The 14,781-nt window shown below is 35.2% G+C and overlaps 1 protein-coding gene across 1 annotated transcript in view; it reads right to left on the bottom strand.

The window, feature by feature from the left end:
* Positions 1-406: 406 nt before the first annotated feature.
* The window catches only part of SP4 (Sp4 transcription factor), an 82,563-nt gene continuing 68,188 nt past the window's right edge, over positions 407-14,781 (bottom strand). Inside the window, exon 6 of the mRNA XM_030308070.1 lies at positions 407-2,959. Within this exon, the coding sequence (XP_030163930.1) occupies positions 2,712-2,959 (248 nt within the window). The 3' untranslated portion in view covers positions 407-2,711. The remainder of the gene's footprint in view (positions 2,960-14,781) is intronic.

Here is a 14,781-nt window from a genome sequence, read left to right as displayed (position 1 = left end):
AAAATAGGACCTAAACATCATGCTTATCTAAGTTTGACAAATTAACTTTTTCTCCTAGATTACACACTTTTATTACTGCTCTCATGAGAGTGTGATAAATAATGACTTAACATCAAGTTCTAATGTAATCAGCAACACATACACAAACCTAACCAAAGAAAGTATACTGTAAGAAAAAACTATTCTAACACTGGAGTTCTACCATGATAAATACATAGCTTTGCACTGATAATTACAATAAAGAAAAGTTTTATAACGGTGGCAAAGGGAATGAACAGTGAAATGCCATTAAATATGACTCTACTGCACATCTGTGCCCTATTACTTATAACAGCTATATCCCACTGAGTCAAATAAAGGACATTGAAATTTACGATTCTTATAAGACAGAAAAGTGGATTCAGAATGGTATGCAGAACAGACTGTCAAAATAGTTCTCATTTCAGTGGTGAAATGTGCACCTGCTAACACAAATTAATGTATTTTATATGCTATAAAGCTATCCAGATTCAGTTTGTTAAATTTATAATAGGCCTCATTGTTGATTAAAAAATAACTTCCATTTCTGATGAGCATACACAGGTATGCATTAAAACCGGTTCATGGAATAACGGTGCAGAGAGCTCATACTTGGTATTAACAACAACGAAAAGTGTCACTTTGAGGAAACATGATTCAAACATTAGGAAAGTTTCTTTGCATAAAAAAATTTATAGCACTGATTGTGTAGCATAATGATAGATAAAATATATATTTGATGTTTCAGCTCCTATATAATAAAATTAAAATTCACACGACCAAATGCTCCTCTGTACCAAACAAAACAACAAACTGATTCTGATGTTTTAAAGCCAGTTACATCAGTTGTTAAGAGTACATTAAATAAAATATACAAAACAATTTACAAAATCCAACTAAAATTTAAAGACTTTGTTACAAGTCTACAAAAGCTTTAAGAAACTTGAAATTTATAACCACAGTGTAAAAATTTTTTTTTCCTTTAATCTCAAAGCTTTTTTATACAAACTGAAAGCACAAAAGGCCTCCAGCTTTACAGAGCGCTACAAAGGGCTGGCCCGAAGTGTGCACAGTGTAAACAGTGATCGCTACAGTATTTCTCCTTCATCGAAAAGACAAGAAACACCACGATTCTGGAAGAGAATTCGCAGGAGTAGTACTTTTCCTGAAATAATAGAGAAATGCACAAGAAAACACGTACCTTTATTCAAACGGTCCCCAAACTAATAATGTTAATAAACCAGGCAGTTAAAAGTTTTAGTTTTCAAACGGTCAATTCCAATTCCATTATGTTTCCAGGTAAACACATTTTTAAAGTGAGAAATATCTTACTAATACTTAAACCGTTGGTATAATCCAAATTTGTTTCACAGGAGACTTTTGGCCACCTTTCCTAGAAGATCCTTGCATAAACAATAAAATATAATTTTTTTCCTTAGTCATTTATTTGAAAGTTATTCTGATTTTTAAAAAATAACGTGCTTCATAGTATCACATCATTATATATCTGTTAGGCTGTCTCTTTAGGGAAAATTCAGTTATTGGCATAACATAAAGATATTTCTATGTTATAAATTCGTAACCAGCCTTCTAACACAGTACTAGAAATAAAATGGGGTTGGCGAAATTTTAGTAGAGAGGAAAACGGAAATTGTAACGTAGTTAAAAGATAATTTTCTGCTGGCCTTAAAAAAAAAGTGTGATAATTCTTTCTTTGGCTACCAAGTCAAAGCATAAAGAATTCTGCACATTGTCAACATAACTCATATTTACAGAATATGAAACTACAGAATGATTTATACTCTAGGCAAATATTTCCAATATAAACATTTAAAATGAATTTTGTGGTTCAACCTAGGGTTAGGAATATCATCAATCCTAACTTCAAAACTTACATATGTTAGGTTGCCTCATTTTATTTTCCTGAAACTATTATGAGTTTGTTTTAACCACCCTCCCCACCCCAGTATTTTCCTAAGGTTTCAATCTAAAATTTAACCTAAAGTTTAGCTCTAAGTTCCTCTTGTGTCTCCAAATGGAGAAAGTAATTGGACTTCACTGATTGTCTGCATACACACTACTATAATGTAGTGGTAATAAAGATCTGAGATGCATCTCAGATTACTTTTGTGGAACTTACCTAATTCAACTGTTGAAGAATTTCTAACATTTAGAAAAGACGGCCAAAACTATTTTCGGTTGATTTTCCAAAAAACAAGCTAAGGAAATAAAATATTATCCCTATCATCAGTTAACTGTTTTCTGTGCTATAGAAAAAAAATCTACATAAAATTATTACTGACTGAATTTATAACAAAGTACTTCCAAAGAAAACAAGTCCACTTAAGGTCCAGCCTGCAAACTACTGAGGTCTGTCTTTTTAAACATGTTAACACATGATGTTAAGAGAGGGGGAAATTCAGTTTAAAGATTATGTGATATATTTCCAAATGGCTACAACTTATAGTATGGAGGAAATACTTTTCTGTTACCAGTACATCAGTTTGCTTTTTGTATTTCTAAAAATTCAACACTTCACATGTTGACCCCAAATCTTGGAATATATAAAGAAGCCAAGAATGAAAACATGATTGATTTCCTACTCTGTAATCCACTTGACCAGCCCATTTCCAGATTTTCAAAGGTGTGTAAACTTAAGTGCAGCACTAGAGGTCTCTGTTATAAATAACTTTTCAGAATTCTTCCATGTTGGTTGAAACATTGGGAGTTGCTGGGTTTGAATCTTGAGAAATGGCTGCAACTGTGACAATTCTTGGGGAGCCAAGCACCTCTGTAACAGATGAGTCCAGTTCTCCCGAGGTAACAATGGCAAGAGCTGTCCCACCACCTTTCTTATTCTGGTGCGTTTTGACATGTTTGGAGAGATGATCACTCCGCATAAACCTTTTAGAACATTCCGGGCATTCAAACCTCTTTTCACCTAAACAAAAAAACAGTGAATAAAGTCATACATACTTTATTTATTTATTTTAATTTTTTTTAACGTTTATTTATTTTTGAGACAGAGACAGAGCATGAATGGGGGTCAGAGAGAGAGGGAGACACAGAATCAGAAGCAGGCTCCAGGCTCTGAGCCATCAGCCCAGAGCCCGACGCGGGGCTCGAACTCACGGACTGCGAGATCGTGACCTGAGCTGAAGTCGGACGCTTAACCGACTGAGCCACCCAGGCGCCCCAAATACATACTTTATTTAAATGAAATAATAATGTTAAATAATTTCTCTTCTGGTCATACCATACTTTTGTTTAACTTTTGACCAGATGCAAAATACTTTCATTCTGTTTTATTTTAAAACGCTATCAAACAAGCAGTGCAGAACAGGAAAAAGAGCATGTGACTAGGAATCAATGAGTTGAGTTAAAGTCTTGGTTCTGCTAAGAACTGGAAGTAAAAGCTGAAGCAAGTTAAAGAGCCACTCTGTGCCTCAGTTTCCCCATTTACGAAATGAGGATTTCTTTCTTTTTTTTATTTTTTTTGAATATTTATTTATTTTGGGGAGCAGAGAGAGAGGACAGAGGATCCAAAGCAGGATCCGGGCAGACAGTGAGTCTGACGCAGGGCTCAAAATCCAGAACCGTGAGATCATGACCTGAGCCGAAGTTGGGCGCTCAACTGACTGAGCCACCCAGACGAGTTGAAAGTAAGAGGATTTCTAACAGAACCTCAAAAATCTCTTCCAGGTATAACAATATATAGTTCAAGGCTCATGTCTACTCTTTACTACCTACTGTCTCTGTTTCAATTATAATGCCTAGAGGCAAGGGCACCTGGATGGCTCAGCCGGTTGAGTGTCTGACTTTGGCTCAGGTCATGATCTCGCGGTTCCTGAGTTCAAGCCCCGCGTTGGGCTCTGTGCTGACAGCTCGGAGCCTGGAGCCTGCTTCGGATTCTATGTTTCCCTCTCTCTGCCCCTCCCCCACTCATGATCTGTCCCTCTCTGTCTCTCAAAGACGAATAAACGTTAAAAAAGAAATTTAATAATGCCTGGAGGCAGAAAAACTATCTTAGAACTACCTCAAATAAAATCAGTTAATAATTTAATAGTGCACTGAGTTTCTTCACAAGGCAAAAATGAGAGGAGAATACTGCGTTTCAAATTTAATAATTTGTACGTCTCACAGAATAAGGCTGTCAGGTTCTCGTATACAAAGTGACCCTGAAATATGCTCTCCTTAAGATGTAAGATAGCTCCACAGGAACTAACTACTTCTCTGTTTTGGAATAAAAACAAATTAAATGTTACCTTAAAAGAAAAAAGACATTTCACTTCTGTGTATAATGGATGGGGCACAAAAAAATGTGCTTAAGTGGTGTGTCGTCGTGTTCACAACAGATCAACTATTAGCTTCAGTCCTTTCCTCTAAGTTTGTTACTTAAGGGAAAGAAATGTTTTCCAAGTCTGATACTAGGACTTGAATAATAAGGAAATTCAGTTTGGCTGACTTCTTTACTTGGCCTTGCTTTTGACTTACCAATAGAAAATCTATAGGTTCAAGTCCATCCATATCAGATAATTCCCACACATCTTTGTGTTTGCTTCTATTTTCTAAAACAATTACATTGGCAATATCTCATTTAAACTTTCTCTTTCAGTCTTGAAAAATTAAATGAAAGGATAAGTACATGGTTTAGACAAAATTCTCAAAAACATTTATTCTTCCTGAATGCTGATACACAGAAAAGGCCAAAAAATGATTAAATGAGGGTGTTAGGTTAAGATCAACCTTGAACTCCTCTATTTCAAGTCTCCCATTTTACTTCAAAAGAAAAATTCATAATTTACAAATTTTAAAGCTTCAAGATCTTATTTCACATTTTCATTTTATAAATGTGTGAGCTGAGGCTCAGAAATTAATTAATCTTCTTGGGAAATCAAAGAACTTATTAGTATCACAGCAGGATTCAAGGCACTGTATTTCTAGTTTGGGTTTTTAATGCTACACCATCAAAGTGCAATTACAGTCCTCTGTTCTTTTATAACAACAATGGCCAGTAATAATCACAAGAAATCAGGTGGTGATGGCTTGAAGACACAAGATCATTTAGTAAGCCCTGAATCAAATGGGTGATCAACCTGTACAAGGTAGTTGTTTAAGAAGTCTTTGTTAGCTGTGGTGATGTTTGTGAACTCATTTTTCAACAAATATTTGTTCAGTATCCACAATGTGCCAAGCAACAGTGATACAAAAATGAACAAGTGAGAGTCTCTGACATTTTAACATCCCATTACCTTAAGATAGTCATTTGCAACCACATGGAGCTATCAGTAACAATTAAGAAATTCAAGTCCTAGATACTCTAGTGGCAAACTGTAAGATACGTGAAATATCATGGTGACAGCATTTGTATGAGGACCTTTTAGTCTGTCTACTTCTAACTGGTGTGGGTGTCAATTAATTTTAAGCAATGAAAGTTGGCTAGAATCTCAAAATAAGTAAATTACGCTACGCAATTAAACTAATGTTAGGGAAATGACATTTTATTGTGCTATCCTTTTCCACAAAGAAGTGTTTTCTGTGGTGTCAATTTCTAAGTTTCTTATTGTTGGCCAAAATTATCATTACTCTTTATTGCAAGGAAGTCAGAGTTCCTGTACTAATGTAATACAGTATCTTCCTTATATTTATAATTATGTTATTTTATAATTATTCTTAGGAGATTAATACTTTTATAGTTAGTACAAATAAAAACTGAAACTTGATACTAGATTACTTATGACGGGCAGGAATGGCTCCCAAAGGTGTCCATGCCCTAATCCCTTGGAACTTGTGAATATGTTTTATTACACGGCAAGGGATGTAACAAAGATAACAGAGGTTAATATGGGAAGATTATTCTGATTTAACTGAGCGGGCCCAATCTAATCACATGAGCTATTAAAAGCTAAGTTTTCTTCAGGTGGAGTCAGAGTTGCAGAAGGAAAAATCAGAGAGATTAGAAATGAAAGGGATTTGACCTGCTATTGGTGAAGGGTGCCACGTGGAAAGTATGGGAAAGAATGTGGACAGCCTCCAGGAGCAAACAACAGCCCACAGCTGAAAGCCAGCAAGGAAACAGGGACTTGTGTCCTTCAAGAGCAAAAACAATTTGGTGGACAGTGTCAGTGAGTTTGGAAGCAGCTTTTCTCCTACAGCTGTCAGTAAGGAATAGCCCAGCTGACACCCGAGTTTGACTTTGTGAGGCACTAAGTGGAGGACCCAGACCAAGCCTACTCAGACTTCTGACTTAAAGAAATTGTGATACAATAAATGTGTGTTCTTTTGAGCTGTTAAATTTGAGACAGTTTGTTATGGCAGCAATAGAAAACTAAGAGTTACTTAAGTCAGAACCTCGAAAAAAATTAAAGCATAATAAGGAAATAAATGATGGCTGATCTATATGGTTCAAAATCTGTGAAGTATCTTCATTACAGGTACCCAAAGCATGTTAAGGACAAATTCCAAATTTCATTTCTTTTTTTATTAAACTTTATTTATTTTGAGGGAGGGAGAGAGAGAGAACGAGTGGGGCAGGGGGAGAGGGAGACAGAGAATCCCAAGTAGGCTTTGCACCTTGTCAGTGTGAAGTCAGTGCAGAACTTTAACTCACAAACTGTGAGATGATGATCTGAACCAAAATCAAGGGTCAGATGCTTAACCGACTGAGCCACCCAGATGCCCCCCAAATTTTATTTCTACCACAAAATATCAAGAACATAACTCAAACAATTTTGGTTTAACTGAGTATAGATAAAAGAATTGCTTCTTTTACCTAGGTTATTAAGAGAAGGCCATGTTGTATTACATGATGGTTAAAAGGATTTTAAAAGGATTTAAGTAGAAGATTCATATTTAGAAACTACATTAGATTACTTCTTAGCATAATATTCTCAACAGTAATCTCTCTCAGAAAAAAACCTGATTGTCAAATGAAATCACAGATGTGAATGAATGCAATAAATCAGCTCTTTTAAGCTTTATTTGAAGTACCATCAAGAGCCAATTATCTTGCTATCATAGTTCTGCCTTTCATCTGTTTTCAACATGTTACCCTCAAATCTAAGCTAATATAATGCATAAAACATACTTTATGAATTAATGTTATTTCTAAATTTGTCATTTGATAATATATTTAGAAATTAAAATTAGTTTTTTAGGGGCGTCTGGGTGGCTCAGTCGGCTAAGCAACCAACTCCTGATTTTGGCTCAGATTATAACCTCACAGTTCATGGGTTTGAGCCCTGTATCGGGCTCCACACTGTCAGTGTGGAGCCTGCTTGGGATTCTTTCTTTCCCTCTCTCTCTCTCTCTCACTCTGTCTGCCCCTCTGGAGCACGCTCACTCACTGTCTCTCAGACTAAATAAACTTGAAAAAAAAAATAAATTTTTTATATTTAAATTAAAATTAATTTCAGGAACTAAGTGACTGTATTAGTTTCCCTGGGCTTTTGTAAGAAAGCCCATACAAACTGGGTAGCTCCAAATGACAGGTATCTATTCTCTCAAGTTCTGGATGCCAGAAGTCGAAAATGAAGGTGTCAGTAGGGCAATGCTCCCACCAAAGGCTCTAGAGAAGAATTTTTTCTTGCCTTATCCCAGCTTTGGTGACTTCTGGGAATCCTTGGAATTCACTGGCTTGTAGCTGCATCTCTCTAATCTCTCCCTCTGTCTTCACGTGGGAAGTGTCTCTGTGTCGTCTTCCCTTCTTACAAAGACATTACTCAGTAATTGGATTTAGGGTCCACTAGGTCCTAAATCTTAGTCACTGTGTGTAGTATGACCTCATCTTTATTTAATCTGCAAAAAAACCTATTTCCAAATAAGGTCACATTCACCAGAGGTTAGGACTTGAACATATCCCTCTGAGACACACAATTTAACACACGACAGGGACATTTTTAAATGTCTGGCATTTGTTATAACTAAGTAAAAAACATACCCCTTTGCTCATGAATAACTTTTATCAAATATCCATGTGTAGCATATACAGTTTGACCCTTGAAAAACAGAGGGGTTAGGAGCACCGACCCCCATACCTGCACAAATGAAAATTTGCGTGTAACATTTCACTGCCCCAAACTTAACTACTAATAGCCTATTGTTGATCAGATGCCTTACCAATAGCATAAATAATCAATTAACACATATTTTGTGTTAAAAAATATTATATACCGTATTCTAACAATAAAGTAAACTAGAGGGACGCCTGGGTGGCTCAGTCAGTTAAGCATCTGATTTCGGCTCAGGTCATGATCTCACGGTTCATGAGTTCAAGCCCAGCATCAGGTTCTGTGCTGACAGCTCAGACCCTGGAGCCTGCTTCGGATTCTGTGTTTCCCTCTCTTTCTGCCTCTCCCCCACTCATGTTGTCTCTCTCTCTCTCTCTTAAAAATAAATAAACATTAAAAAATTTAAAAAGTAAACTAGAAGAAAGAAAACATTATGAAGAATATCATAAGGAAGAGAAAAATATATTTATAGTACTTTACAGTATTTATATATAAAAAAAAAAATCCACATATAAGTGGACCTGAGCAGGTCAAAACTGTGCTGTTCAAGGGTCAACCATACACAATTTCTTAGTAACAATAACACCATTTATTTACAACCCACATTAAATAAACAATTTTTCAATTTTTTTCTAAGAAGGCTAGTTATTCAAACTGGGAGGCCTGTTGGCTCCTGTAACCCTCGCCTCCAACACCTTTATAACCTATTGGTCCCTCTGGATACTCTTTTTTACCTACCCAGCCTAGAATATCTAAATGAATCTTTCATGAGTACCTTCATTTCTCCTCTGTCATTACCTGTAGATAAAAGTAAATTAAAAGGGGGAGGAAAAATAATTTCAAATAAGTCATGTGGCTTACATCTTCCCAAATTAGAGAAACTAGGAGTAAAGGGAGGTTGAGTATGAAGGACAATGGAAATAAGACTCAAAAAGACTGAGATGATGATTACTATTATTAAGATTTTATTGTTAAGTAATCTCTACACTCAACACAGGGCTTAAACTCACAACCTGAGACCAAGTCACATGCTTCACTGGTCAAGATAGCCAGGCGCTCCACGTAGATTTAGATAATTATTAAAATAATGTGGAAGCTGGGGCATCTGGGTGCCTTAAGTCGGTTAAGCATCTGACTTCTACTCAAGTCACGATCTCACAGTTTGGTTTGTGAATTTAAGACCCGCATCGGACTCTGATGTCAGCACAGAGCCTTCTTTGGATCCTCTGTCTCCCTCTCTGCTCCTCCCCTGCTCGCACGTGCTCACTCTCTCAAAAATAAGTAAACATTTAAAAAAAAAAAAAAAAGTGGAATCTGACCCCCAAAAAATAGGCTTGCAAGGCTGTTCTGAGTGATGGGCTGAGACTTGAGACTTATAAGGACATCAATTTGCATTATGAGTAAGTTTTCATTTCTTCACTCAGCAATTATCTATTTGAATATAGGAATCATATGGTCAGTTTTATCACAAATGCTTTTTTAAAGCAATCTTATCTACTCTAATAGTTTTAACTGTGATCTATAAATGAACAATGGCATCAAGATCCAGATTTCTAAACCCAACTGGGAATTCAACATCTCTGAGATATGCCATTTACATCATTTAAAATATCACAAAATTCATCATTGTTTATTAAAAAAAATGGCTGAATCTTGATTAGAACAGCTAATTTTATGGTATTTTAACTTCCGTAATTCCATCTTAAACTCCCCAGAAGGCCCACTAGCTACCAGAGGGAGAAGAGAGCTGGAACTCTTTCAAAACCTCATTTCCAAGGAATTGCCTTATGTGACCTGTCTAATCTGTCTAGTGGTTCTTTGGAGGGCTTCACTTGAAAACTATTGTACTGAACCTGACCTGGAGGTAGTCCAATGTGAAAAGTCTTTTCAGGGCCAGAAAGGAACAGGTGTTTGTCTAAACAATTGTAGGTAAGTGTTTTACCTTCATGGATGCCCCAGGCAATGGATTAACACTTGGGACAAACAAAAAGACTGAACAAAAAGCTTAAAAGGAGGAGCTGGGAGATAAAATATCCATAGTCGCTTTGAAAAAAAGCTCTGTCATTTCCTTGGAATCTAGATGGCCACATATATACTTTAAAGCATGAGCCTAGGGGCACCTGGGTGGCTTAGGTTGAGGGTCTGACTCTTGATTTCGGCTCAAGTCATGGTCCTCAGGTTGTGGGATCCAGCCCTGCAGTGTCCTATATGTGGAATGTGAAGCCTGCTTGAGATTCTCTCTTCTTCTACCGCCCTCCCCAGCTTACACACTCTCTCTCTCTAAAATAAAAAATGAAATGAAATGAAATGAAAATGGAAATGAAAGCTGTGAGCCTGCTCAGGAAAAGCCTGAGAAGGCCCAAACTCTCATGTGTGCTTAACTTTTGAGGCTCTGCATAAGCAGAAAGTGAAGGCTAAAACAGAGTCGTCAACTGTCTGGGTGAGTACTGAAGGGCACTCCAACATACAAACAAAGAGTGAGAGATTTATTGTTCCAAGATATATAAAGAGAGAATATATGCAGAAAGGATAACTGAAAACTTCCCACATCTGATGAAAAACATTAATGTACACATCTAAGAAACTCCATAAGCTCCAAATAGGTTAAATGGAAAGAGATTACCAGTTAGACATATCACAAACTGCTTAAAGTAAAAAACAAAGAGAATCTACAAAGTAGCAAGAGAAGTGATGCATTACCTACAAAGGATTGTCAAATAATAGCAGCTGATTTTTTTTTTTTTTATCAGAGCTCATAGAGGCCAGAAAGCACTGAGATGATACAAGGAAAGTCCTGTCAACCAAGAATTCTATATACAGCAAAACTATTTTTCAAAAATGAGGAGAAATTCAGATATTCCCAGATTAATAAAAACTTGAAGAATTTATTGCTAGTAGATTTGTACACCTAGATTATTATAATATGTGAACTGTAATCCCCAAAGCAGGCAATCACTAAGAAAATAATATATTAACATTATTATAAAGAAATGACATTAAAATAATACACAAGGTCTATTTATTTATTTAACACCAAATGCCAATAACAGAGGAATACAGGAACAAAAAAGAACCATACAGAAAACAAATACCAAAATGGTGGAAGCCCTCATCAGTAATTCCATCAAATGAATGTATTAATGCTCCAATTAAAAGGCAGAGGTTGCCAGAATAAATTAAAGACAAACATGATCCAACTATTATGCTGTCTAAAAGACGCTCACTTTAAACTCAAGCATGAATGGGCTAAAAGTAAAAGGATGGAAAAAAGATATAACATGCAAACGAGAGCTGAAATAGTTGTTTTAACAGACCAATATGATAAAAATAGTAACTACAAACAAGGACACTTTATGATAAAAGACTCATTCCCATCAAGAAGATATAGCAATCATACATATACATGCACATAACAATAGACCCCTGAAGCATAAGAAACAAAACTGAGAGAAGTGAAGGGAGATAGAAAATTCTACAACATACTTATTCTTCTCCTGTATTCTCCATTTCATTTGGTAGCAGTTATCATTGGTACCAATTATCTCTTTTCTCACATTTAATAATCACCATGTCCTGTCAATTTTATTACACAAACATTTCCTGGAATGGGTCCCTATATATTGTTACAACTTCTGTTTTACTTAGGATCTTAACAATTGTCTTTGATAATTGGTCTCAATATTACTCCCTGTGAATTTATTCTCCATACAAATACCAAATGGTCTAACATAAAAAGATGACTACCTGATTAACTGCTGGAAACTTTCAGGTTTCCTATTTCCTATGGCTGTGGAAGAAAAATTAAATAGTATATAATATAACATCCTACAGTAACTGGCCTCTGCCAACCTTTTTTGTTTAATCTATTGTCACAAATATTATGGTTCCCAAACACTGAACTGTTTATAGGTCTTGACATATGCTACTTTCTTTTTTTGTATGAATTGGATCCTAGATCAGGATAAAAATTTTTTGATTTTGCTTCACCTACTAGCCATGAACTTTGGGCAACTTCTCTATCCAATTCTTAGTTTCTTCATTTAAAACTAGGAATAACAGAGATACCTATTTTATGTTATTGCTCAAAGGATTAAATTAGAAAATGAATGCAAAAAAGCATTTAGAAAAATCCCTGCACACTGAAAGGACCCAGAAATTTTAGTTACTACATTTACTGCCTGTCTCAATTTGTTTACTACTCCCATGGCTTATTCTTATTAATCATGAATCTCTCAACTTGGCTCAAGGAACTAAGTTTGGGCCTTAGTAAAGAAATCAATCAACCTCCTAAGACTTCAGGTTAGTCCTTATTTATAAAATGATAGGGTTGCACATAATCCTTTTTAGAAGTTCCTCTGGCTCAAATCCTATTATCCTTGGAAGAGTTAAGAGAAGTGTATGATATTGAAGCATATGTATGAAGCATATGAAAATAGCTTTGGATTCTTAAAAAAAAAATTTCCCTTTTTTCAATTTAATTTCTCAAAGATAAGACTTTGTCTCACACTTTAAAAACTTTGTTTTAATTTATATACAGTAAAATTATTCTTGGTACATAGCTCTGTGAATTTTGACAAATGTATTAAATCATTTAGTCATCAACAAAGTAAACATATGGAAGAGTTGCTATCACTTCCAAAAATTCCTTCACAAAGCCTTTCTATAGTTAAATTCTCTTTTTCACCCTTTTTCACCCTAGAAAACAATAATCTGTTCTCTGTCTCTATAGTTTTTACTTTTCCATAATGTCATATAAATGAAGTCATATAATAGGTAGGCTTTTGATGCTAGGATCATTCACTTAACATAATGCATCTGAATTTTATCCCTGTGGTTGTGTATATTAATAATGCATTTCTCTGTGTTGAAGGGTGGTACTCTCTTGTATAGATATGTGTTGGTTCACAAATTGGCCCTTTACACAAAGGGCAAGAAGAAACCAAAAGAGGCAGACCATTCCACATTGGTAGGTGCAAGTTTTAACTTACAACAAAGGGAACTTACTTATGAGGCTTGTTTTGGATAGCCTTCAGATGAATAGATCTCTGTACCTACTTGCCAAATCTTAAAAGTTTACACAGAAGTCTTAACTGGGTTCAGTGACATACACTGTCCAGATGGTTTCAACACCGCTCTCTCTCAAGGCTACATCCTTAGAATAGCTCCCAGTGTGGGAAGAGTGGGCACAATGTATATTACAAGGACATGGGAGGGAGGTGAGAAGCCTCTGATTACACAGGTTCAGCTTGCAGGTCAACCAGCAGTCAAGTCCTCTCAATTACCTCTTCCAACAATATAACACAGTTTTTTATCCATTTACCAGTTGAATATTTGGATTATTTCCAATTTAAGGTGATTATAAATAAAATCTGCTATACATATATACATAGCTTTTTGTGTGAACATAGTTTTTATTTCTTTGGGGTGAATACTCAAGAGTAGATTGCTAGGTCGTATTTGCTAAATATATGTTTAACTTTATAGGAAAATTCCAAAATGTTTCCAAAGATGCTGTACCATTTTGCATTTCCAATGGCTTGGCATTCTTGCCAATGCTTCTAATTGTCAGAATTTTGGTGTCCTTGTCTTTAATTTTAGCCATGTTAACAGAAGTGTGCTGTTATTTTGTTGCAATTTTAATTTGCATTCCTCAAATAACAGGTGATGTGGAATATTTTCATGTGCTTTTCACATGTATATCCTCTTTGGTGAAATGTCCAAATCCTTTGCCAATTTTTAAAAACTGGGTTTTTTGTTTACAAATTGTTGAGCTGTGAGAATCCCTTATATATTCTAGATGAAAGTACATGTCAGATATGTTTTTTTTTCCAAATATTTTCTCAGTGTGTGTCTCGTGTTTTCATTTTCTTAAGAAAATGTTTAACAGAGCAAAAGTTTTTGTCTTTATCAAGTCCAATTTATCAGTTCTTTTATGGATTGTACTTTTGGTGTTGTATTAAAAACATTTATTTGTATGAACAGCCTTTTTTATAGATACCAGGGTTTTTCTAAATAGACAACCAGGGTGTCTGCAAATAAAGACACTTAATTCTTTCATTACAATCTATATGTCTTTTCCTGCTTTAGTGTACTGGGTAGGACTTCCAGTACAATGGTGAAGAAGATTGATTAAAAAAAAAAAAAAGAAAAAGCAGACATCTCTGCCTTGTTCCTTATCCTATGGGTATTAGGTCCTCCATCATTAAGTAAAAACTTAACTATAAGTTTTTAACAAATACCCCTTACCTGGTTAAGGATATAACCTTTAATTCTTAAGTTTGCTGAGAGTTCTTATCAAACCAAATGTAGATTTTCCCATATGCTTTTGGTGTATGTATTTAAGTAATCATATGATTTTTTTTCCTTTTCTTGTTAATATGGTAAATTACATTGACTGATTTTGGAATGTTCAATCAGCCTTCATTCTTGGAATAAACACAACTGAGTCATGATATATTAGTCTTTTTAATATATTACTGGACTTGGTTTAATATTTTGTTGAGGATTTTGACATTTGTATTTATGAGGATACTGGTCTGTTAAGTTTTTTTCTTCTTCACTAGTAATGTCTTTCTCTGGTTTTAGTATCAAGTTAATGAAGGCCTCATAAAATACTTGAGTATTCCCTCATTTATTTTCTAAAAATGACTGCAGAATTGGTATCATTTACTGCTTAATAGAGTAGAATTTGCCAATAAGGTTTTCTTTCTGAGCCTAGGGTTTTGTCAAATGTTTTTAGTTAAAATTCAATTTC

This window comes from Lynx canadensis, chromosome A2 (assembly GCF_007474595.2).
Source record: "Lynx canadensis isolate LIC74 chromosome A2, mLynCan4.pri.v2, whole genome shotgun sequence".
NCBI lineage: Eukaryota > Metazoa > Chordata > Mammalia > Carnivora > Felidae > Lynx > Lynx canadensis.
This window is presented reverse-complemented; position numbering and strand designations above follow the sequence as displayed.